The 24,481-nt window shown below is 39.5% G+C and overlaps 1 protein-coding gene across 1 annotated transcript in view; it reads left to right on the forward strand.

The window, feature by feature from the left end:
* Nucleotides 1–24,481, forward strand: part of MSH3 (mutS homolog 3) — a 220,591-nt gene that overhangs the window by 179,274 nt on the left and 16,836 nt on the right. Inside the window, exon 21 of the mRNA XM_015140339.3 lies at nucleotides 17,574–17,760. Within this exon, the coding sequence (XP_014995825.2) occupies nucleotides 17,574–17,760 (187 nt within the window). The remainder of the gene's footprint in view (nucleotides 1–17,573; nucleotides 17,761–24,481) is intronic.

Raw genomic sequence — 24,481 nt, forward strand, 5'->3', positions numbered from 1 at the left:
TGTATACCCTCTAAAAGGATGAATTTTATGCTGTGTCACTTATATCTTAATAAAACTGTTATTTTTTAAAAGTACATGCCATGTGTTAGGGATGGCAAGGATAAATTGTTGTGATGGTGACATGAGATCCTGTGTTGTGCAGGAGGAGAGGAGATTGGAGAGAGATGTAGGACCAGAGCACACAGACGGTCTTGAAAACTATGCTAGGAATTTTGTATTTTATTTTCCAGGCATTAGCAAAACATTGTAAGTTTTTAAGCACAGGAATCAAAAAGACTCCATTGATTTTAAAATATGGAGGTAGAAGATAAATTAGCTGTTAGTCAAAGTGAAGGTGGAGAGAGAAACTAGGCTATTGGAACAGCTTCGATCAAAGAGTGTAAACTAGTGAAACTAGTTTGCAAGAATACCAGGGAAGGCGGCCAGGCACGGTGGCTCATGCCTATAATCTCAGCACTTTGAGAGGCTGAGGCAGGAGGATCAGTTGAGCTCACAAGTTCTAGACCAGCCTAGGCAATGTGGCAAAACCCCATCTCTACCAAAAATACAAAAATTAGCCAGCATGGTAGTGCACGTTTATGGTCCCAGCTACTCAGGAGGCTGAGGTGGGAGCTCGCTTGAACCTGGGAGGTCGAGGCTGTAGTGAGCCAAGATCGTGCCATTGCACTCCAGCCTGTGTAAACAGAGCCAGAACTTCTCTAAAAAATAGAATAAATAAAATAAAATAAAAATACTGGGGACTGGATATTGAATCTTAAAGGAGCAAGGAAAGTGAAAGAAAATGCTGAATTTTCATTTTTGTATTTATAGAACAAAGATACTGTGTTATTTTTCTGAGCTGTGTAACAGATTATCACAGATTTAGCAGCTTGAGCAACACACATTTATTATATCAATATTTCTGTGGTTCATGACCCCAGATACAGCTTAGCTGGGGCTGTGTGAGGCTGTGATCAAGGTATCAGCCAGGGTGGGATTCTTACGTGGAGGCAGGACTAGAGATGGACCCACTTTCAGAATTACCCAGGTTGTTGGCAGAATTCATTTCTTGAGGTTGTGAGTCTGAGGTCCTCAGCTTCTTGCCAGCTGTAGGCTGGGGACTGCTCTCAGCTCCTAGAGGATGCTTGCAGATCACATGGCCTTCTCACAACATGACAGTGAACTTCTTCAAAGCCTGCTACGGAGAAAGTCTCTAGCGCTAGTTGACTGGCAAAACATACAACATCATATAATCATGAAATTAATATCCTGTCACCTTTGCCATAGTCTGATGGTTCAAAGCAAGTTACAAGCCCCACTCCCAGTAAGAGGAGGAAATTATCCAAGGGGGTAAACACCAGAAAGTAGAGATAGTTGGGGTCACTATAGAGCATGTCCACCACAGGTACTTTTCAGCCTCTTAAAGTACAGTACAGTGTCCTCTAAAGCCGAGTGACCAGAGTGTAGACTCTGGCATCAGACTGAGCCAGGTTTGAATCCTGACTCCATGACTGACTATCCTTTTGAGCAGTATCCTTTTGAGGAGTGCACACCTGTACTCCCAGCTGCTTGGGAGACTGAGGCACGAGAATCGCTTGAACCCGGGAGGTGAAGGTTGCAGTGAGCTGAAATCATGCCACTGAACTCCAACCTGGGCAAATCTCCTCATTTGTACATGGGGATAAAGATCTACATCTCACAATGGTGGTGTCAGGACAAAATGAGATAATGCAGGTACAACACTTTGTAAGCACCCAAGACACAGGAAAATTGCTCACGTATGTTATCACATTTGAGTCTCAGCTACCATGAGAAGTAACTAATTGAAAGTTTCCCATTAAATGATTTGCCTATATTAAATCAGTTTTTGCTCTTGAGTAAACTTAATCTAATGGACTTTTTGCTATATCATTGTGAGCATGGATTAATACATTCATGAAAAATCATTAGACTTGAGTAGATTTTTTTTTTTTTAGTCAACTTCTTCTTTTTACAGACAAGGAAGCTACAACCACATAGAAAAGTTACCCAACTTGCCTACGATCTCACAAGTGGCTAAGCCAGGACTAGAGTGATGGCGTCTTTACACAAGTTACTGCTGTTTCTACCATATTTAGCTGTGTGACATAATTTTTAATTATGACATTTATAAATTTTTTCACTCAATATTGTGGACTAGAAGCTCCTTTTTCAATGTGACAGCTAATTTTTTAATGCCAAGAAATAGATATATAGAAAAGTTCAAGGCCTAGCCCTAAAATAAGAATTTGCAAATTTCTAGTGACAGTACTCAGTCTCTCTGAATATCTCTATTGTATAAGATGTGATTTGATGTTTTAACTTTAAATTCAACTAAATTGGCTGGGCACGGTGGCTTATGCCTGTAATCCCAACACTTTGAGAGGCCAAGGCAGACGGATCATTTGAGGCCAGGAGTTTGAGACCAGCATGGCCAACATAGTGAAACCCTGTCTCTACTAAAAATACAAAATTTTAACCAGGCGTGGTGGTGCACACCTGTACTCCCAGCTGCTTGGGAGACTGAGGCACGAGAATCGCTTGAACCCGGGAGGTGAAGGTTGCAGTGAGCTGAAATCATGCCACTGAACTCCAACCTGGGCAACAGAGCAAGATTCTGTCTCAAAAAACAAACAAGCCAGCAAAATTAAACTAAATTTGCTACTTACATGTGTATGTGTCTTCACACTGTATATCTGGGCGTGCTCTATATTTTTTTAACTGATTCTTAAGGGTATCCCAATGATAGTAATGAAAATAAGCAGCATAGAATTTTATAGCCATCCTAGAACAGTATTTCCTGTATATTTTAATTCACTGGATTTGGGAAAGAAGGCTTGGTTATGTTGCTTTCATTTAATGTCCATTTATCAATCTCCATCTTTGTATCAGATGTTTGCTAGGTGCTTGGGGGATGAGAAAGGGTCACCACATGACCGTAATCCTCCTACCCACAGATAACTACTCTAAACATGTTGACAGGCTTCTCTATATATTTTTTGCACATGTAGGTTTTAATAAAAGTGACATAATAAAATACTTTCAACAATTATAATTACAGAAACAGTGCCTATCATGGTAGGAGGAAACTAGAGCAAATCAGAGGGCACAAAACTGAAAACTAAGAGGATTCCCATTTCCTCCCAATCCTGACTGTCCTCCCCAGCCCTACTCACTAGAGGCAATCACTGAGTGGTCCCTGATTTTGTTCTGGTAGTTAACATTATATTCATATAAAATATTTTAACTCTGGTTTTAGATTTGTTAGCTTTAGACAGTATCTATTGACCTTTTGCTATAAAATATGAAGAAATTTTTTATCAGTTCAAGATTGAGCCTTTCTTCTTCTCAGCTTCCAGTTTCTAAAACTTTTTTTCCTTGAAAAGGTCTCTGACATTTATTATTACTGGTGTAGTATCTCTTGTGCTTTTTCATAGGCTAGTTTAAAAATGGAATGCATTATTGTGATCACATGTTACATGTATATTCGCTTTAGAGCTAAATAATATGTATGTCATTCTAAGATACTAAACTTTGTTGATCAGAGGGGAATCTTCTAGGCATCCCTGTCTAAAACTCTTCATTTCTCTCCAGCTTTTTTCACTTCTTCCATTTCAACTACTGCTCTTCCTTGTATCTCATGTTATTATCTTCCTTGAATATTCTTTTTCTTTTTCTTTGCTCTGCTGCCCAGGCTGGAGTGCAGTGGCGTAACCTCGCCTGCAACCTCCCCCTCCCAGGTTCAAGCAATTCTCGTGCCTCAGCCTCCCGAGTAGCTGGGATTATAAGCACTTGCCACCATACCCGGCTAATTTTTGGGGTTTGTTGTTGTTTTTATTATACTTTAAGTTCTAGGGTACAAGTGTACAACGTGCAAGTTTGTTACATAGGTATACATGTGACATGTTGGTTTGCTGCACCTATCACCTTGTCATTTACATTAAGTATTTCACCTAATACTATCCCTCCCACGCCCCTTACCCCCTGACAGGCCCTGGTGTGTGATGTTCCCCACCCTGTGTCCTCGTGTTTTCATTGTTCAACACCCACCTGTGAGTAAGAAGATGCAGTGTTTGGTTTTCTGTCCTTGTGATAGTTTGCTTAAAATGATGGTTCCCAGCTTCATCCGTGTCCCTGCAAAGGACATGAACTCATCCTTTTTTATGGCTGCATAGTATGCCATGGTGTATATGTGCCACATTTTCTTAAGCCAGTCTATCATTGAAGGACATTTGGGTTGGTTCCAAGCCTTTTCTATTGTGAATAGTGCTGCAGTAAACTTACGTGTGCATGTGTCTTTATACTAGCATGATTTATAATCCTTTGGGTATATACCCAGTAATGGGATCGCTGGGTCAACTGGTATTTCTAGTTCTAAATCCTTGAGGAATCGCCATGCTGTCTTCCACAATGGTTGAACTAATTTACACTCCCACCAACAGTGTAAAAGCATTCCTATTTCTTCACATCTTCTCCAGCATCTGTTGTTTCCTGTCTTTTTAATGATCACCGTTCTAACTGGCATGAGGTGGTATCTCATTGTGGTTTTGATTTGCATTTCTCTGATGACCAGTGATGATGAGCATTTTTTCATATGTCTCTTGGCTGCATAAATACCTTCTTTTGAGAAGTGTCTGTTCATATCCTTTGCCCATTTTTTCTTTTCTTTCTTTTTTTTTTTTTTAAGATGGGATTTCACCTTGTTAACCAGGATGGTCTCAATCTCTTGATTTCGTGATCCACCCGCCTTGGCCTCCCAAAGTGCTGGGATTACAGGCATGAGCCACCACGCATGGCCCCTTTGCCCACTTTTTGATGGGGTTGTTTTTTTCTTGTAAGTTTGTTTAAGTTATTTGTAGATTCTGGATATTAGCCCTTTGTCAGATGGATAGATTGCAAAAATTTTCTTCCATTCTGTAGGTTGCTTGTTCACTGTGATGATAGTTTCTTTTGCTGTGCAGAAGCTTTTTAGTTTAATTAGATCCCATTTGTCTATTTTGGCTTTTGTTGCCATTGCTTTTAGTATTTCAGTCATGAAGTCTTTCCCCATGCCTGTGTCCTGAATGGTATTGCCTAGGTTTTCTTCTAGTGTTTTTATGGTGTTAGGTCTTACATTTAAGTCTTTAATCTATCTTGAGTTAATTTTTGTATATGGTTTAAGGAAGGGATCCAGTTTCAGCTTTCTACATATGGCTAGCCAGTTTTCTCAGCACCATTTATTAAATAAGGAATTCTTTCCCCATTTCTTGTTTTTGTCAGGTTTGTCAAAGGTCAGATGGTTGTAGTTGTGTGATGTTATTTGTGAGGCCTCTGTTCTGTTCCATTGGTCTATATATCTGTTTTGGTATGAGTACCATGCTGTTTTGGTTACTGTAGCCTCATAGTATAGTCTGAAGTCAGGTAGCATGATGCCTCCAGCTTTGTTCTTTTTGCTTAGGATTGTCTTGGCTATGCGGGCTCTTTTTTAGTTCCATATGAAGTTTAAAGTAGTTTTTTCCAATTCTGTGAAGAAAGTCAGTGGTAAGCTTGATGTGGGGGATAGCATTGAATCTATAAATTACCTTGGACAGTATGGCCATTTTCATGATATTGAGTCTTCCTATCCATGAGCATGGAATGTTCTTCCAGTTGTTTGTGTCCTCTTTTATTTCGTTGAGCAGTGATTTGTTGTTCTCCTTGAAGAGGTCCTTCACATCCTTTGTAAGTTGTATTCCTAGGTATTTTATTCTCCTTGTAATAATTGTGAATGGGAGTACACTCATGATTTGGCTCTCTATTTGTCTACTATTGGTGTATAGAAATGCTTGTGATTTTTGCATGTTGATTTTGTATCCTGAGACTTTGCTGAAGTTGCTTATCAGCTTAAGGAGATTTTGGACTGACATGATAGGGTTTTCTAAATATACAATCATGTCATCTGCAAACAGAGACAATATGACTTCCTCTTTTCCTAATTAAATACCCTTTATTTCCTTCTCTTGCCTGATTGCCCTAGCCAAAACTTCAATGCTATGTTGAATAGGAGTGGTGAGAGAGGACATCCTTGTCTTGTGTGGGTTTTCAGAGGGAATGCTTCCAGTTTTTGCCCATTTGGTGTGATATTGGCTGTGGGTTTGTCATACATAGCTCTTATTATTTTGAGATACGTTCCATTGATACCTAGTTTATTGAGAGTTTTTAGCATGAAGGGCTGTTGAATTTTGTCAAAGGCCTTTTCTACATCTATTGAGATAATCATGTGGTTTTTGTCTTTGGTTCTGTTTATATGATGGATTACGTTTATTGGTTTATGTATGTTGAACCAGCCTTGCATACCATAGATGAAGCCGACTTGATTGTGGTGGATGAGCTTTTTGATATGCCACTGGATTCGGTTTGCCAGTATTTTATTGAGGATTTTTGCATCGATGTTCATCAGGGATATTGGCCTAAAATTCTCTTTTTTTCGTTGTGTCTCTGCCAGGTTTTGGTATCAGGATGATGCTGGCCTCATAAAATGAGTTAGGGAGGATTCCCTCTTTTTCTATTGATTGGAATAGTGTCAGAAGGAATGGTACCAGCTCCTCTTTGTACCTCTGGTAGAATTCAGCTGTGAATACATCTGGTCCTGGACTTTTTTTGGTTGCTAGGGTATTAATTATTGCCTCAATTTCAGAACCTGTTATTGGTCTATTGAGAGATTCAACTTCTTCCTGGTTTAGTCTTGGCAGGGAGTATGTGTCCAGGAATTTATCCATTTCTTCTAGATTTTCCAGTTTATTTGCATAGAGGTGTTCATAGCATTCTCTGATGGTAGTTTGTATTTCTGTGGGATTGGTGGTAATGTCCCCTTTGTAATTTTTTATTGCATCTATTTGATTCTTCTCTCTTTTCTGCTTTGTTAGTCTTGCTAGTGGTCTACCTATTTTGTTGATCTTTTCAAAAAACCAGGTCCCGGATTCATTGATTTTTTGAAGCATTTTTTGTGTCTCTATCTCCTTCAGTTCTGCTCTGATCTTAGTTATTTCTTGCCTTCTGCTAGCTTTTGAATGTGTCTGCTCTTGCTTCTCTAGTTCTTTTAATTGTGATGTTAGAGTGTCAATTTTAGATCTCTCCTGCTTTCTCTTGTGGGCATTTAGTGCTATAAATTTCCCTCTCCACACTGCTTTAAATGTGTCCCAGAGATTGTGGTATGTTGTGTCTTTGTTCTCATTTGTTTCAAAGAACACTTTTATTTCTGCCTTCATTTAATTATTTATCCAGTAGTCATTCAGGAGCAGGTTGTTCAGTTTCCAGGTAGTTGTGCAGTTTTGAGTGAGTTTCTTAATCCTGAGTTCTAATTCGTTTGCGCTGTGGTCTGAGAGAGAGTTTGTTGTGATTTCTGTTCTTTTACATTTGCTGAGGAGTGTTTTACTTCCAATTATGTGGTCAATTTTAGAATAAGTTCCATGTGGTGCTGAGAAGAATGTATATTCTGTCGATGTGGGGTGTAGAGTTCTGTAGATGCCTATTAGGTCTGCTTGGTCCAGAGCTGAGTTCAAGTCCTGGATTGCCTTGTTAACCTTCTGTCTCATTGATCTGTCTAATCTTGACAGTGGGGTGTTAAAGTCTCCCATTATTATTGTGTGGGAGTCTAAGTCTCTTTGTAGGTTTCTAAGGACTTGCTTTATGAATCTGGGTGCTCCTGTATTGGGTGTATATATATTTAGGATAGTTAGCTCTTCTTTTTGAATTGATCCCTTTACCATTATGTAGTGGCCTTCTTTGTCTCTTCTGATCTTTGTTGGTTTAAAGTCTGTTTTATCAGAGACTAAGATTGCAACCCCTGTTTTTTTTTGTTTTCCATTTGCTAGGTAGATCTTCCTCCATCCCTTTATTTTGAGCCTGTGTGTGTCTCTGCACATGAGATGGGTCTCCTGAGTACAGCACACCAGTGGGTCTTGACTCTTTATCCAGTTTGCCCGTCTGTGTGTTTTAATTGGGGCATTTAACCCATTTACATTTAAGGTTAATATTGTTATGTGTGAATTTGATCCTTTCATTTTGCTGTTAGCTGGTTATTTTGCCCATTAATTGATGCAGTTTCTTCATAGCATCAATTGTCTTTACAATGTGGCATGTTTTTGCAGTGGCTGGTACCAGTTTTTCCTTTCCACGTTTAGTGCTTCCTTCAGGAGCTCTTGTAAGGCAGACCTGGTGGTGACAGAATCTTTCAGCATTTGCTTGTCTGTAAAGGATTTTATTTCTCCCTCACATATGAAACTTAGTTTGGCTGGATATGAGATTCTTGGTTGAAAATACTTTTCTTTAATAATGTTGAATATTGGCCCCCACTCTCTTTTGGCTTGTAGGGTTTCTGCCAAGAGATCCACTTTTAGTCTGATGGGATTCTCTTTGTGGGTAACCCAGCCTTTCTCTCTGACTGCCCTTACTATTTTTTCCTTCATTTCAACCTTGGTGAACCTGACAATTATGTGTCTTGGAGTTGCTCTTCTCTAGGAGCATCTTTGTGGCGTTTTTTGTATTTCCTGAATTTGAATGTTGGCCTGCTTTGCTAGGCTAGGGAAGTTCTCCTGGATAATATCCCGAGGAGTTTTTTCTAACTTATTTCCATTCTCCCCATTGCTTTCTGGTACACCAGTCAAATTTATATTTGGTCTTTTCACATAGTCCCATATTTCTTGAAGGCATTGTTCATTTCTTTTCACTCTTTTTTCTCTAATCTTGTCTTCTTGCTTTATTTCATTAATTTGATCTTCAATCACTGATATCCTTTTTCCACTTGATCAAATTGGCTACTGAAGCTTGTGCAGGCATCATGAAGTTCTCATACCGTGGTTTTCAGCTCCATCAGGTCATTTAAGGTATTCTCTACACTGTTTATTCTAGTTAGTCATTCCTCTAACCTTTTCTCATGATTTTAAGCTTCCTTGCAATGGGTTGGAACATGCTCCTTTGGCTCGGAGAAGTTTCTTATTACTGACCTTCTGAAGCCTACTTCTGTCAACTCGTCAAACTCATTCTCTGCCCAGTTTTGTTCCCTTGCTGGCAAGAAGCTGCAATCCTTTGGAGGGGAAGAGGCGCTTTGGTTTTTGGAATTTTCCACTTTTCTGCTGTGGTTTCTGCCTATCTTTGTGGTTTTATCTACCTTTGATCTTTGATGTTGGTGACCTACAGATTGGGTTTTGGTGTGGATGTCCTTTTTGTTGATACTGATGCTATTCCTTTCTGTTTGTTAGTTTTCCTTCTAACAGGCCCCTCAACTACAGGTCTGTTGAGCTTTGCTGGAGGTTCACTCCAGACCCTGCTTGCCTGGGTATCACCAGCGGAGGCTGCAGAACAGCAAATAATTGCTGTCTGATCTTTTTTCTGGAAGTTTCGTCCCAGAGGGGCACCCACCCGTTTGAGGTGTCTGTTGGCCCCTTCTGCAAGTTGTCTCCCAGTGAGGCTATATGGGGGTTTGGGACGCACTTGAGGAGGCAGTCTGTCTGTTCTCCGAGCTCGAATACCGTGCTGAGAGAACCGCTGCTCTCTTCAGAGCTGTCAGAAAGGGATGTTTAAGTCTGCAGATGCTGTCTGCTGCTTTTTGTTCTGCTGTGCCCTGCCCCCAGAGGTGGAATCTAGAGAGGCAGTAGGCCTTGCTGAACTGCGGTGGGTTCTGCCCAATTCATGCTTACAGGCCACTTTGTTTACATTGTTAACTACTCAAGCATCAGCAATGGAGGATGCCCCTCCCCCCATCAAGCTGCAGCATCACAGGTTGATCTCAGACTGTTGCGCTAGCAGTGAGCAAGGCTCTGTGGGCGTGAGACCTGCCAAGCCAGGCACAGGAGGGTATCTCCTGGTCTGCCAGTGGCTAAGACCATAGGAAAAACATGGTATTTGGTTAGTAGTGTACCGTTTCTCCAGGTACAGTCTGTCATGGCTTCCCTTGACAAGGAAAAGGAAATCCCCTGTCCCCTTGCACGTTCCAGGTGAGGCAACACCCCACCCTGCTTCATCTCACCCTCCATGGGCTGTACCCACTGTCCAACCAGTCCCAGTGAGATGAACCAGGTACCTCAGTTGGAAATGCAGAAATCACCCATCTTCTGTGTCCATCTCAGTGGGAGCTGCAGACTGGAGCTGTTCCTATTTAGGCATCTTGGAAGTGACCCTCAATTTTTGGGATTTTTTTTTTTCTGAGACAGGTTCTCGCTCTGTTGCCCAAGTTGGAGTGCAATGGTGCAATCTCAGCTCATTGCAACCTCTACCTCGTGGGCTCAAGTGATTCTCCTGCCTCAGCCTCCTGAGTAGCTGGGATTACAGTCATGCACAACTATCCTTGCGTAATTTTTGTATTTTTAGTAGGTAAGGGGTTTTGCCGTGTTGGCCAGGCTGGTCTCGAACTCCTGACCTCAAGTGATCTGCCTGCTTCAGCCTCCCAAAGTGCTGAGATTATAGGTGTGAGCCACCACACCCAGCCAAATTTTTTTTTTTTTTGAGTCTGTCTCTCAGTACTTTTTTCATGTAGGGCTCATAGTGGCAAATTTTTTTAGTTTACAAAGTCTCAATTTTTTTAGTTTTAGAAAGTCTCAAGCTTTATCTTCATATTTGCTTTGAAAGTTTAGATGAATATAAATATCCAGATTTTAAATTTAAAGAAATTGCTCCCATTATCTTCCAGTATTTCATTCAATGTATATAAAAAGTCAGTAAGAGTCTGATTCTCATTCCTTGCTTAATGATGAGTTTTTTCTTTCTCTGAGGTATTTAGAATTTTTAAAAATCCTTACTGTACAATTTTCAGCAGAATGTTTAGCTGTAAATCTTTTCTTACCAATCTTACTCAGCATTTTGCGAAACCTTCCCATATGAAGATGCATGTCTTATTTCAGCATCGGGGCATTTTCTTAAGTTATTTCGTTTCATTATCTTTGTTGTTTGTATCTTTTGCACTTTCTATTTGAGCAGCTTTCAACTGTCAGGACATGGCCTCCATGTTTTAAATCTGTTTGTGTGTACTTTACATTTCTTGGTCTTTCTCTTTCTCTTTACTGTTCTCAGATTTCTTTGAATTTATCTTCCCAGTTTAAAAACTTGGTCTAGGGCAAGGCACAGTGGCTCACGTCTGTAATCCAAGTGTTTTAAGAGGCTGAGGCCTGTTGATCACTTGAGCACAGGTGTTGAGACCAGCGTGGGCAACATGGTGGAATTCCATCTCTACTAAAGATACAAAAGATAAAAAATTAGCCAGGTATGCCTGTAGTCCCAGCTTCCCAGGAGGCTGAGGTGGGAGGATCATCTGAGCACAGGAAGGTTGAGGCTGCAGTGAGCTGTGTTCATGCCACTGTACTGCAGCCTGGGCAACAGAGTTAGGACCTTTCTCAAATAAACAATAATAAAATAAAAGCTTGGTCCTGTACAGCATGTAATTTTAATTTTACCCATACAGTAAATTTTTTCAGTGATATTTTTAATTTTCAAGATTTCTTGTTCTCCAGTTGTTTATTTCTTCATAGACTGTTCTTGTTTTAAGTCTGTAATATTCGTAATCTCCCTGAGGATACCAAATCGAAATTTTGCTTGTTTTAATTCTTTCCAGTTGTATTAGTCCATTTTCACACTGCTGATAAAGACATACCCGAGACTGGGCAATTTACAAAAGAAAGAAGTTTATTGGACTTACAGTTCCACATGGCTGGGGAGGCCTCACAATCATGGCAGAAGGCAAGGGAGAGCAAGTCACATCTTATGTGGATGGCAGCAGGTAAAGATGTTGTACAGGGAAACTCTCATTTTTAAAATTATCAGATCTCATGAGACCCATTCACTGTCATGAGAATAGCACAGGAAAGACCTGCCCCCATAATTCAGTCATTTCCCACTGGGTCCCTCCCACAGCACATGGGAATTATGGGATCTACAAGATGAGATTTGTGTGGGGACACAGAGCCAAACCATATTATTCCACCCCTGGCCCCTCCTAAATCTCATATCTTCACATTCAGAACCAATCATGCCTTCACACAGTCCCCCACGGCCTTAACTCATTTCAGCATTAACTCAAAATTCCACAGTCCAAAGTCTCATCCAAGACAAGGCAAGTCCCTTCTGCCTATGAGCCTGGAAAATCAAAAGCAAGTTAGGGCTGGGCGTGGTTTTCATGCCTGTAACCCCAGCACTTTGGGAGGCCGAGGTGGGCGGATCATGAGGTCAGGAGATTGAGACCATCCTGGCTAACATGGTGAAACCCCGTCTCTACTAAAAATGCAAAAAATTATCCGGGCGTGGTGGTGGGCACCTGTAGTCCCAGCTACTCGGGAGGCTGAGGCAGGAGAATGGCATGAACCTGGGAGGCGGAACTTGCAATGAGCCGAGATCATGCCACTGCACTGCAGCCTGGGCGACAGAGCAAGACTCCATCTCAAAAAAAAAAAAAAAAAAGCAAGTTAGTTACTTCCTAAATACAGTAGGGGTACAGGCATTGGGTAAATACAGCCATTCCAAATGGAAGAAATTGGCCAAAGCAAAAGGGCTACAGGCCCTATGCAAGTCCAAAGTCCAGCGGAGCAGTCAAATCTTAAAGCTCCAGAATGGTATCTTTTGACTCCGTATCTCACATCCAGGTTACACTGATGCAAGAGGTTGCTTCCCATGATCTTGGGCAACTCCTCCCCTGTGCTTTGCATGGTACAGCCTACCTCCCGGCTGCTTTCACAGGCTGACATTGAGTGTCTGCAGCATTTCCAGGCATACGGTGCAAGCTCTAGGTAGATATACCATTCTGGGGTCTGGAGGACTATGGCCCTCTTCTCACAGCTCCACTAGGTGGTGCCCCAGTATGGACTCTGTGTGGGGGCTTTGACCCCACATTTCCCTTCTGTACTGCCCTTGCAGAGGTTCTCCATGAGAGCTCTACCCCGTAGCAAACTTCTGCCTGGACATCCAGGCATTTCCATGTATCTCTGAAATCTAAGCAGAGGTTCCCAAACCTTTTTCTTGACTTCTGTGTACCTGCAGGCTCAATACCACATGGAAGCTGCCAAGGCTTGGGGCTTGCACCCTCTGAAGCCACAACCTGAGCTGTACCTTGTCCCCTTTTAGCCATGACTAGAGCTGCTGGGGATGCAGAGCACCAAGTCCCTAGGCTGCACATAGCGAGGGGCCACAGGCCCTGCCCATGAAACCACTTTTTCCTCCTTGGCCTCCCAGGGTGTGATGGGAGGGGCTGCCATGAAGACCTCTGACATTCCTGGAGACATTTTCCCCATTGTCTTGGGGATTAACATTCAGCTCCTTGTTTTTTTATGCAAATTTCTGTAGCTGGCTTGAATTTCTCCTCAGGAAATGGGATTTTCTTTTCTATCACAATGTCAGGCTAAAATTTTCCAAACATTTATGTTCTGTTTCCCCTATAAAACTGAATGCCTTTAACAGCACCCAGGTCACCTCTTGAATTCTTTTCTGCTTAGAAATTTCTTCTGCCAGATCATCCTCTGCCTAAATCATCTCTCTCAAGTTCAAAGTTCCACAAATCTCTAGGGTGGGGCGCAATGCTGCCAGTTCCTTTGCTAAAGCAAAGCAAGAGTCACCTTTTCTCAAGTTCCCAACAAGTTCCTCATTTCCATCTGAGACCACCTCAGCCTGGACCTTACTGTTCATATCACTATCAGCATTTTTGTCAAAGTCATTCAACATGTCTCTAGGAAGTTCCAGACTTTCTCACATTTTCCTTTCTTCTGAGCCCTCCAAACTATTCCAACCTCTGCCTATTTCCCAGTTCCAAAGTTGCTTCCACTTTTTCAAGTATCTTTCCAGCAACACCCCACTCCTGGTACCAATTTACTGTATTAGTCCATTTTCACACTGCTGATAATGACATACCCAAGACTGGGCAATTTACAAAAGAAAGAGGTTTACTGGACTTACAGCTCCACATGGCTAGGGAGGCCTCACAATCATGGCAGAAGGCAAGGAGGAGCAAGTCACATCTTATGTGGATGGTAGCAGGCAAAGAGAGAGATTGTGCAGGGAAACTCACGTTTTTAAAACCATCAGATTTCATGAGACCCATTCACTATCATGAGAACAGCACAGGAAAGACCCGCCCCCATAATTCAGTCATCTCCCACCACATCCCTCCCACAACATGTAGGAATTATGGGAGCTACAAGACACGATTTGGCTGGGGACACAGAACCAAATCATATCACCAGTGAATTGTATTTTTATCCACTTCCTCTGTGTTACTTGTTCTGTTGGTTTTCTCAGTCTTCTCTTTCATACTGTCATTTTTCCTCATGTGTCCTCAAATTTTTATTTAATGTGGATGCTACTCATATATCTGCCTGGAACATTACTTGAGTTATTATAATAGCAAGGATGAATTTCCAGTAGCTCAATAGGTCTCTTTTCCTAGTAGACCCCTCCACTGAAGTTAAAAAATTTCTGGTGACCTGATTTGTAACATTCACTGTGTTATTAATATAACCATTTTCCAATGCCAAAAATTCTAACATACTAGTTTTATTGGTTGCATAGTTTTTCATCATAGTACTGTTTACTCTTTCTCTTATTATTGGATATTTGATTTTTTCCAACTTTTCATTAAATAACATCAAGAACAGATTTGTACATGTATTTCTTCATGTATCTCTGATAGTTTTCATAATGTTAATTCCTAGAGTGAAATTTATAGGTCATGAAAGACTTCTAATAGACATTGCTAAATTGTCTTTTGAAGATTGTAACAAGTCTCAGTCTCACATAAAAATACCCTTTCCCCCCAACACTCTTGATAATGGCAGATAATAACGTTCTTTTTAATCTCTGCTAACTTAGCAATATACATATTACTATATATATATAGAATATGAATATTTTCCTGTTGAATTTACGTATTTGGGCATTTTCATAAGTTTGTTTCTTTTGTGAATTGACTGTTTATGTCCTTTGCCTGTTTTTCTGTTCACCATTTTGTTCTGCTTTGTCAGACTTTATTTTGGGAATGTTAAGTGTTTGTTATAATTACTGTAAGTTTTTTCTCAGTTTGTGGTTTGCCTTTAACTTTTTTATGTGTCTTTTACTAAATATGTGTTTTGATGCTGTATATGTAAAACCACCCACTCACCTGTCCAGAGATTAAATTTCATCTATGTAGCTTGGTATGTTTATGATTTCTAGTTTTGCATTAAACTTTTCAATCCATGTACATTTATTTTGGAATATGGCTTATATAGGGACACATCTTTGTTTTTTCAGAAATAACTAATTAGCTAGCATCTTTTTCCTTGACTGGTATTTTATCCTTTCCCCATTAATTTGAAATCTCACCTTTGTCATATACTAAACGTTTTATATAATATGTGTGTGTATCTGCCTAGAAATCTTATGTGCCTGCCCAGGCACATCTTACAATTCTTGATGTTTCTAACAAGACCACTCTGTTACTTTACTGTTTTAGAAAGCACTTAAGTGTAATACTTAATCTACTGTATTAAAACTGTATACAACACCCAGGCATGATGGCTTATGCCTGTAATCTCAGCACTTTGGGAGGCTGAGGTGGGAGGATCATTTTAACCCAGGAGTTTAAGACCAGCCCAGGCAATATAGTGAGACCTTGACTCTACAAAAAATTTAAAAATTAGCTGGGTGTTGTGGCATGCGCCGGTGGTCCCAGATATTCAGGAGTCTGAGGTGGGCACTCGCTTGAGCCTGGGAGGTCAAGTCTTCAGTGAGCTGTTGTCATACCACTGCACTCCAGCCTGGGTGACAGACCAAGATCCTGTCTCAAACAAACAAACAAAAAATTGTATCCAGTGCTAGTGTATTTCTAAAAATCCTGATTTCTAAAAATTAATGACCCCCCAAAATATTTCCCTCATCAGAATGTTCTGTTATCAGCCAAAGATTTCTTTTTGTCAGCTCACAACCTGCCAGAATAAAGGCAACAGTGGTAGACAGGGTGAACCATTGTGATTCTGAAGCATTCTAAGTGGTTTCACAGATATGAAAATTTCATCATCTTGTTTTGTGTTAGGGGAAAAGGAAATATTGGTAAAGTAAACATTGAAAATTGAGGTAAATACCAGTATTTGAACTTTGAAAAAGTAGCCAGAATGTTCCTAAGGTGGCAGCATTTCAGAAATTATACAGTTTCTCAATGCTGCTGGTTACTGGAACAGTTCTAAGGCTCTGCCCATGTCTGGACATCACATTCCATCTTCCTTGTCCTTATAGGGCTTCAGCCACACAGCTGGTTAAGGTACAGTTTGACCATGGATTTCTCAAGAAATGAAAAGTACATTATGGTGCTGTAGGTCAGATGTGAAGTATGTGTCCTATTTTGTGAACTATTGTAGCAAAACTAAATCAATGAAGGGATTTTGCTGAGAAAGTGGTTACCAGCATTCACAGAGCTGGCTACTGGGTGAAAAACCTGAATTCTAAGTTTTGCAGTTAACTGCATGACACTGAGTATTACCTAATGATTCCTTTTGTTTTTTTCAGTTGCTTTTGCATTATATAGGTGTTTTCCCAAATGTGTTCTGGAAGACATTATTGCTGCAAGGTGCTCTGGAAGACGTTTCAGGGACCATAGCTAAATCAGTTAAAGAAAAGCTGTGTACTAGATCCTTCTCTAAGAAATGCATTGGCTGGGCACGGTGGCTCATGCCTGTAATCCCAGCACTTAGGGAGGCCAAGGCAGGCAGATCACTTGAGGTTGGGAGTACAAGATCAGCCTAGGCAAAATGGTGAAACCCCACCTCTACTAAAAATACAAAAAAAAATTAGCCAGGCTTGGTGGCGCACGCCTGTAGTCCCAGTTACTTGGGAGGCTGAGGCTGTAGGATCACTTGAGCCCAGGAGGCAGAGGTTGTAGTGAGCCGAGAGCATGCCACTGCACTCCAGCCTGGGTGATGGGAGTGAAACCCTGTCTCAAAAAAAAAAAAAAAAAAAAAAAAAGAAATGCACAATATGTAGTCCCATACTAAAGGCTCTAAAAAGTCTTACAGAAAAGAAATTTAAATCTTTTGGGCCTATTTCTTGACATCTGTAGGAACCGTTTCATAAATCCACTTCAGGAAGCTGTATTAGCTGCTGTGCAAGGTATCAAACATCTATAATTCTAGTTCCAGTAAAAAGTTGTATATAAATAAGTTACTTTTTATGTAGTACTTTAATTTGTAATATCAGTATGGAATCTTCTTAAGGAAACACTGAAAAAATCCTTTAATTGTACAAGATCTTTGTACAGTATCATGGATTTTTAAACACAGAAACACAGAGAAGCATTGTTTTATCCTGTGAATACCAAAACTTTGATTTGGAATTATTGGTGAGAAAAAAGCAGGATCAAACATTTCCCTACTTTTTAGGAGTTCTGTGCAATACCTCAAATTCTGTCCAGAATATTCCTACAAAGTACAGTGTGATGTTAGACACTGTTTACATCCAACATGTTTTCTTTTGTTTAATGTAATTTGAGCTATTATTGGCTCAAAATATATAGATTCTTAGTGATCTTCTATATTTATTGTTCATAAAATAATGTTTGGCTTCCTAATAAGAAAGTTAAGAGGAAAATCAAGGTGTTTTCCTCTTGCTTGTAGGATGGGTGCTGCAGACAATATATATAAAGGACGGAGTACATTTATGGAAGAACTGACTGACACAGCAGAAATAATCAGAAAAGCAACATCACAGTCCTTGGTTATCTTGGATGAATTGGGAAGAGGGACGAGCACCCATGATGGAATTGCCATTGCCTATGCTACACTTGAGTATTTCATCAGAGATGTAAGTATCCGGTAAACTGTATTTAAAAAGAAATTAATTTTTAAATTGTTATTTTTAAATGAAAGTTATAATTGTACTATATTTATGGGGTACAGTGTGATGTTTTGAAATATATAAACAATGTGGAGTGATTAAGTAACATATTCTTCACCTCATTTAGATATCATTTTTTGTGGTGAGACATTTGAAATTTATTCTCTTAGTTATTTTGAAATACATATTATTACTGCTGTAGTCATAATACCATTATGCAATCCCTGCATACCCTTGTGTACATGGATGATACATATTATACACATTATTTTCCTGATCTCAGTCTGCAAATACTCAGAATTCTCTTTTTTATAACTGACCGCAGCCCTGCAAATGATCACTAGAATGCTACACACTGAATTCAGACAGATTGACCCTAAATAATATTTGTAGTTTTTTGATACATGTTCCTTTTTCTTGCTGACTCAACATAAATCTGGTTGTATGAAAAAGGCCTCCCTGGCAGTATTTTCACTCAGAATTGTATCTTATTATCCTTGGTGAACCCTAAATCAAGAACAGGTATCATCCATCTACAGCCAAATTCCTCGAGGGACAAACAAGGAAATACTGCCATTTCTACTTTGTGAAATCCTTTTATTTTACCAACATCCTGAAAGATCTCATTGTGAGATCTTTGATCTCATCTCATTGTGTTTCTATATGATTTGGTAACATCATTCCTTCAAAGCATGTCTCCTTTTTTCAGGGTGCATTTCTAAGCTTCAGTGTGAAATTTTGTTTGTGTCAAACTTTCCATCCCTATCATTTCCGTCTAACTGTCCCCTTTAGTTTACTTTCTCTATCTTGTTCATTTTGGTCTCTGCTTTTCAAATCTCTCCCTCATGGAACCTGCCCTTAGGCCTTTCCCTTCTCTGGTCTTTCTTTTCTGTTTTTTCCCCCCATTTTCTTGCTCCTTTGTCATTGTGTCTTCCCTTGTTTTCATTTCTTTCTCTCTTCTATTTAAGGAAGAGATTGGCTATTTAAGCCAATAAAATCATACTTTTAATATTTCTTTTCAAAAAGCAACACAAGGCCGGGCATGGTGGCTCACGCCTGTAATCCCAGCACTTTGGGAGGCCGAGACGGGCGGATCACAAGGTCAGAAGATCGAGACCATCCTGGCTAACACAGTGAAACCCCGTCTCTACTAAAAACACAAAAAAAATAGCCGGGCGTGGTGGCAGGTGCCTGTAGTCCCAGCTACTTGGGAGGCTGAGGCAGGAGAATGACGTGAACCTGGGAGGCATTGCTTGCAGTGAGCCGAGATCGTGCCACTGCACTCCAACCTGGGTGACAGAGCAAGACTCCGTCTCAGAAGAAAAAAAAAAAGCAACACAAAAATAAAATTTCTTTTTCTTTAACCTTTTGTTGCCCTTGGTATTTTGGGGTTTAGTTTTGTTTTTAAAGCTTAATTTCCATTTGATTTTTTCCCAGAAGATAGTTTTTTTTCAGTCTTTAGAGACTCAGCTCCATGCATGGGCTTTGATGGAGATCATGGGGCAGCATGCTCACATCTGAATTGGAGTGGAGTTGTTTGGTCCCCTAGGCTTCTTGAGAATGATTCCTGACTACCTTGCTGTGAGTGGCAGAACTTGTGCAGTAATACAGTTTCACACACTCCTTGGGAAGCACAGAGACATCAACAACGCTCAATTTGGAAATGTCCCTGACAGCTGCACCTTCTACCATATTTCAAATGACAAACCTCTTAATGGCCTTGTCCTTAGGTTTGCATCCAACACAGTTTGTGCAGCAAATAGGTTGCACCTAGCTATGGCCCTTTTTGGCACAACCATTGTTGTTGTTCTTCCTCCTTCTCTTCTTTCTCCTCCTCCTCCTCCTTTTTTTTTTTTTTTTTTGAAACGGGTTCACTCTGTCACTCAGGCTGCAGTGCAGCGGCATGATCATGGCTTACTGCAGCCTCAAACTATCTGGGCCCAGGTGATCCTTCCACTTCGGCCTCCCGAGTAGCTGGGACTACAGACACACACCAACCATACCCAGCTAATTTTTGTATTCTTTTAGAGACGGAGTTTCACCATGTTGCCCAAGCTAGTCTTGAACTCTTGGGCTCCAGTGATCCACCTGCCTTGGCTTCCCAAACTTCTGGAATTATAGGCATGAGTTACCGTGCCCAGCCTCCCTTCTTTTCTTTGTTATTTTGGCAGTGAAGACCCAAGAGAGACTCAGGTTTTGTTTAAACATTTATTTAGATTACATAGGTAATTAAGACATTTTGTTTTTTTAAAGGAATTTTTTGTTTTGCTTTAAAAAATTTATTTGCAAAAAGACGTAACTCAGAAACTTTAATCATTTTAGAAACTACATAGGAAAGCAATTGACTTTTGTATATTAACCTTGTATCCTGCAACCTTGCTATAATCACTTACTAATGCCAGTCTGTGTGTATGTCAATTCTTTTGAATTTCCTACATAGGCAGTCATGTCAGCTACAAACAGACAGTTTCGCTTCTTTCTTCCCCATCTATTTTTTTTTTCTTGTCTTACTGCACTAACTAGGACTTTCAGTACAGTGCTGAAAAAGTAGTAAGAAAGGATATCCTTGCCTTGTTTCTGATCTTAGTGGGAAAGCTTTTTAAGTTTCTCACCATTAAGTATGATGTTAGCTAGAGGCTGTTTGTGGCTATTCCTTATCAAATTGAGGAAGTTCTCCTCTATTCCTAGTTTACTGAGAGTTTTTTTAATCATGAATGGGTGTTAGATTTTGTCAAATGCTTTCTGTGCATCTATTGATATGATCATGTGATTTTTCTTCTTTAGCTTGTTGATGTGATGGATGATGTTAACTGGTGTTCAAATGTTGAATGAGTCTTTCACACTTGGGATGAGTCCTACCTGGTTATGGTCTGTTTTTCTTTTTATACATTGGATTCATTTTGCTGATATTTTATTGAGGATTTTTGCATCTATGTTTATGAGATACTGGTTTGTAGTTTTCTTATAATGTCTTTGTCTGGTTTTGGTATTAAGGTAATGCTGGCCTCATAGAATGAGTTAGAAAGTATTTACTCCACTCCTGTCCTCTGAAAAAGACTGTAGAGAATTGGTAAAATATCTTCCTTAAATGTTTGGTGGAGTTCACCAGTGACGCTACTGGGGCCTTTGATTTTTGTTTTGGAAGGCCATTGACTCTAGTTCTTCAATAGATATAGACCTATTCAGATTTTCTGTTTTTTCTTGTGTGAGTTTTGGCTGATTGTGTCAGCCAATTTTAAGGAATTGTTTTTCAAGAAATTTTCACCAAGGTTGCCAAATTTGTGGACATAGAGTTGGTAATAGTATTCCCTTATTACCCTTTTATTTGTCCATGGCATCCGTAGTGTTGTCCTTCTCGTTTCTGATATTAGCCATTTGTATCTTTTCTCTTTTGTTCTTAGTTAGCTTGGCTAGAAGCTTATCAGTTGTCTTTTCAAAAAACCAGCTTTTGGTTCTATTGATTATTTTCTCCATTGCTTTCTTGTTTTAATTTCATTGATTTCTGCTCTAATTTTTATTATCTCTTTTCTTTTGCTTATTTTTGCTCTTCTTTTTCTGGTGTCCTAAGATGGAAGCTTAGATTGTTTATTTTAAATCTTTCTTTTTTAAAATGTGTTCAGTGCTATAAATTTTCTTTTTTCATTCTTTCTTTTCTTTCCATTTTTTCTTCTTTTTTGAGACAGGGTCTTGCTCTGTTACCCAGGCTGGACTGCAGTGGCATGAACACAGCCCACTGCAGCCTCGACTCCCTGGGCTCAAGTGATCTTCCTGCCTCAGCCTCCCACTTAGCTGGACTGCAGGCACATGGCACAACACCCAGCTAATTCTTTTTTTATTTTTTGTAGAGATGGGGGTCTCACTATGTTGCCCAGGCTGGTCGCGTATTCCTGGACTCGAGTGATCCTCTCGCCTTGGCCTCCCAGAGTGCTGGGATTACAGGTGTGAGCCACCACTCCTGGTCCATAAATTTTCTTCTATGCACTGCTTTTGCTGCATTCCACAAATTTTGATAAGGTGTGCTTCCTGTTTGTATTTAGTTTCAAATAATTTAAATTTATCTTCATTTCCTTTTTGACCCATATGTTTTTTAAGAATGTGTTGTTTAGTCTCCATGTATTTGGGGGTTTTCCAGTTACCTTTTTGTTATGATTTCTAGTTTAATTCCATTGTGGTCTGAGATCAAATATTGTATGATTTTTATTATATTAAATTTGTCAACATGTGTTTTATGGCCCAAAGTGTGGTCTTTCTTGGTGAATGTTCCATGTTAGCTTGAGATGAATGTGTTTTCAGCTGTTGGACGAAATATCTATAGATATAAATGATGTCTAGTTGATTGATGGTGTTGTTGAGTTCAGCTATGTCCTTACTGATTTTCTGCTTGCTGAATCTGTCTGTTTCAGATGGAGGAATTTTGATGTCTCTAACTATAGTAGTATGTTCATCTGTTTCTCTTTGTAGTTCTATCAGCTTTTGCCTCATGTAGTTTGATATTCTCTTGTTAGATGCATACATGTTAAGGATATTATGTCTTCTTGCAGAATTTATCCCTTTATCATTATGTAATATCCTTCTTTATCCCTGACAAATTTACATGATCTGAAGTCTGCTGTGTCTCAAATTAATATAGCTACTCCAGCTTTCTTTAGAAATTAATATAGCTGCTTCAGCTTTCTTTAATGTTAACATGATATATCTTCCTCCATACACATATATATATATTTTAGACAGAGTCTCACTCTGTCACCCAGGCTGGAGTGCAGTGGCACAATCTTAGCCCACTGCAACCTCTGCCTCCCAGATTCAAGTGATTCTTGTGCCTCAGCCTCCCGAGTAGCTGGGATTACAAGTGTGTGCCATCACACCTGGCTAATTTTTGTATTATTTTTCAATTAGAGATGGGGTTTCACCATGTTGGCCAGGCTGGTCTTGAACTTCTGGCCTCAAGTTATCCATCTGCCTCGGCCTCCCAAAGTGCTGGGATTGCAAGTGTGAGCTGCCACACCTAGCCCTTCCATACATTTTTAATATATGGTTATCTTTGTATTTAAGGTCAGTTTCTTGTAGACATCATGTCTTATTTTTTGATCCACTCTGATAATCTGTCTTTTAACTGGTACATTTAGACCGTCAGCATTCAAAGTGATTATTGATAGAGTTAGATTAATATTTACCATTTTTTACTTTTTTCTATTTGTTGTTCTTGTTCATTGTTCCTACATGTGTCTTCCACTGTTTTTCTGCCTTTTGTGGTTTTTAACTGAGTATTTTATATTATTTCATTTTCTCTTTTTTTTTCTGTTTTTTGGTTTCTTGGGGTTTTTTGAGGTGGGATCTTACTGTGTTGCCTAGGCTGGCCTCAAACTCCTGGACTCAAGTGACCTTCCCACCTCAGCCTCCCAAGTAGCTGGGAGTACAGGTGCATGGCACTGTGCCCAGCTATTTTCTCTCCTTTCTTAGCATATCAGTTATATTTCTTGTTTTACTTTTTCTAGAGGTTGTCCTAGAGTTTGCAATATACATTTGCAACTAATCCAAGTCTACTTTCAAATAACACTATACTGCTTTATGAATAATGCACGTATTTTTTAATAACAAAATAATCCTGATTACTTTATTCTATCCTTTGTACCATCACTGTCATTTATTTCACTTATACGTAAGTGTACATAAGCATATATATATAAACACACATAATCTCATACACTGTTGCTATTATTATTTTGAACAAAACGTTACACTAGATCCATTAAAAATAAGAAAAATAAATGTTTTTTTGCCTTCACTGATTCCTTCTTCAATAGTGCAATTTTCTTTATGTAGATACAAGTTTCTGACCCATTATTTTCCTTCCTTCTAAAGAACTTTTCTGAAACATTTCAGGATAGATCTGCTGACTACAAATCCTCAATTTTTGTTTGTCTGAGAATGTCTGTATTTCTCCTTCACTTTTGAAGGATTATTTTGCAAGGTACAGAATTCTAGGTTGGAGAGGTTTTTTTTTTGTTTTGTTTTGTTTTTTTCCCTCTCAACACGTTAGATATTTTACTCCTCTCTTTGCTTGCTTGTGTGGTTTCTGAGAAGTCAGATGTAATTTTTATCTTTGAGCTTGTGCAGATAAGGTGTTTCTTCCCTCTGGCTTACTTCAGTATTTTTTTTTTCTTTATCTTTGGTTTTCTGTAGTTTGAATATGATTTGTCTAGGTGTGGTTTTGGGGACAGTTATCCTGTTTGGTGGTCCCTGAGCTTCCTAGATCTGTGGTTTTGTGTCTGACATTAATTTGGGGAAATTCTCAGTCATTCTTGTTTTAAATATTTCTTCTGTTTCTTTCTCTCTTTATTTTATCTCTGGTATTCTCATTAGCTGTATGTTACATCTTTTGTAGTTGTCCCAAACTTTTTGGATATTCTGTGGTTTTTTTTCCCAATCTTTTTCTCTTTTCCATTTTGGAGGTTTCTATTAAGATGTCCTCAAGCCCAGAGATTCTTCCCTCAGCTGTGTCCAGTCTACCAGTAAGCTCATCAAACACATTTTTCATTTCCATCCCAGTGTTTTTGATCTCTGGTGTTTCCTTTTGGTTTTTTCTTAGAATGTGCATCTCTGTGCTTACATTGCCCATCTGTTCTTGCATGCTGTCTGTGTTATCCATAGAGCCCCCAGCATATTAATCATTTGTTTCCAATTCCCA

Source organism: Macaca mulatta, chromosome 6 (genome assembly GCF_049350105.2).
Source record: "Macaca mulatta isolate MMU2019108-1 chromosome 6, T2T-MMU8v2.0, whole genome shotgun sequence".
Classification (NCBI taxonomy): domain Eukaryota; kingdom Metazoa; phylum Chordata; class Mammalia; order Primates; family Cercopithecidae; genus Macaca; species Macaca mulatta.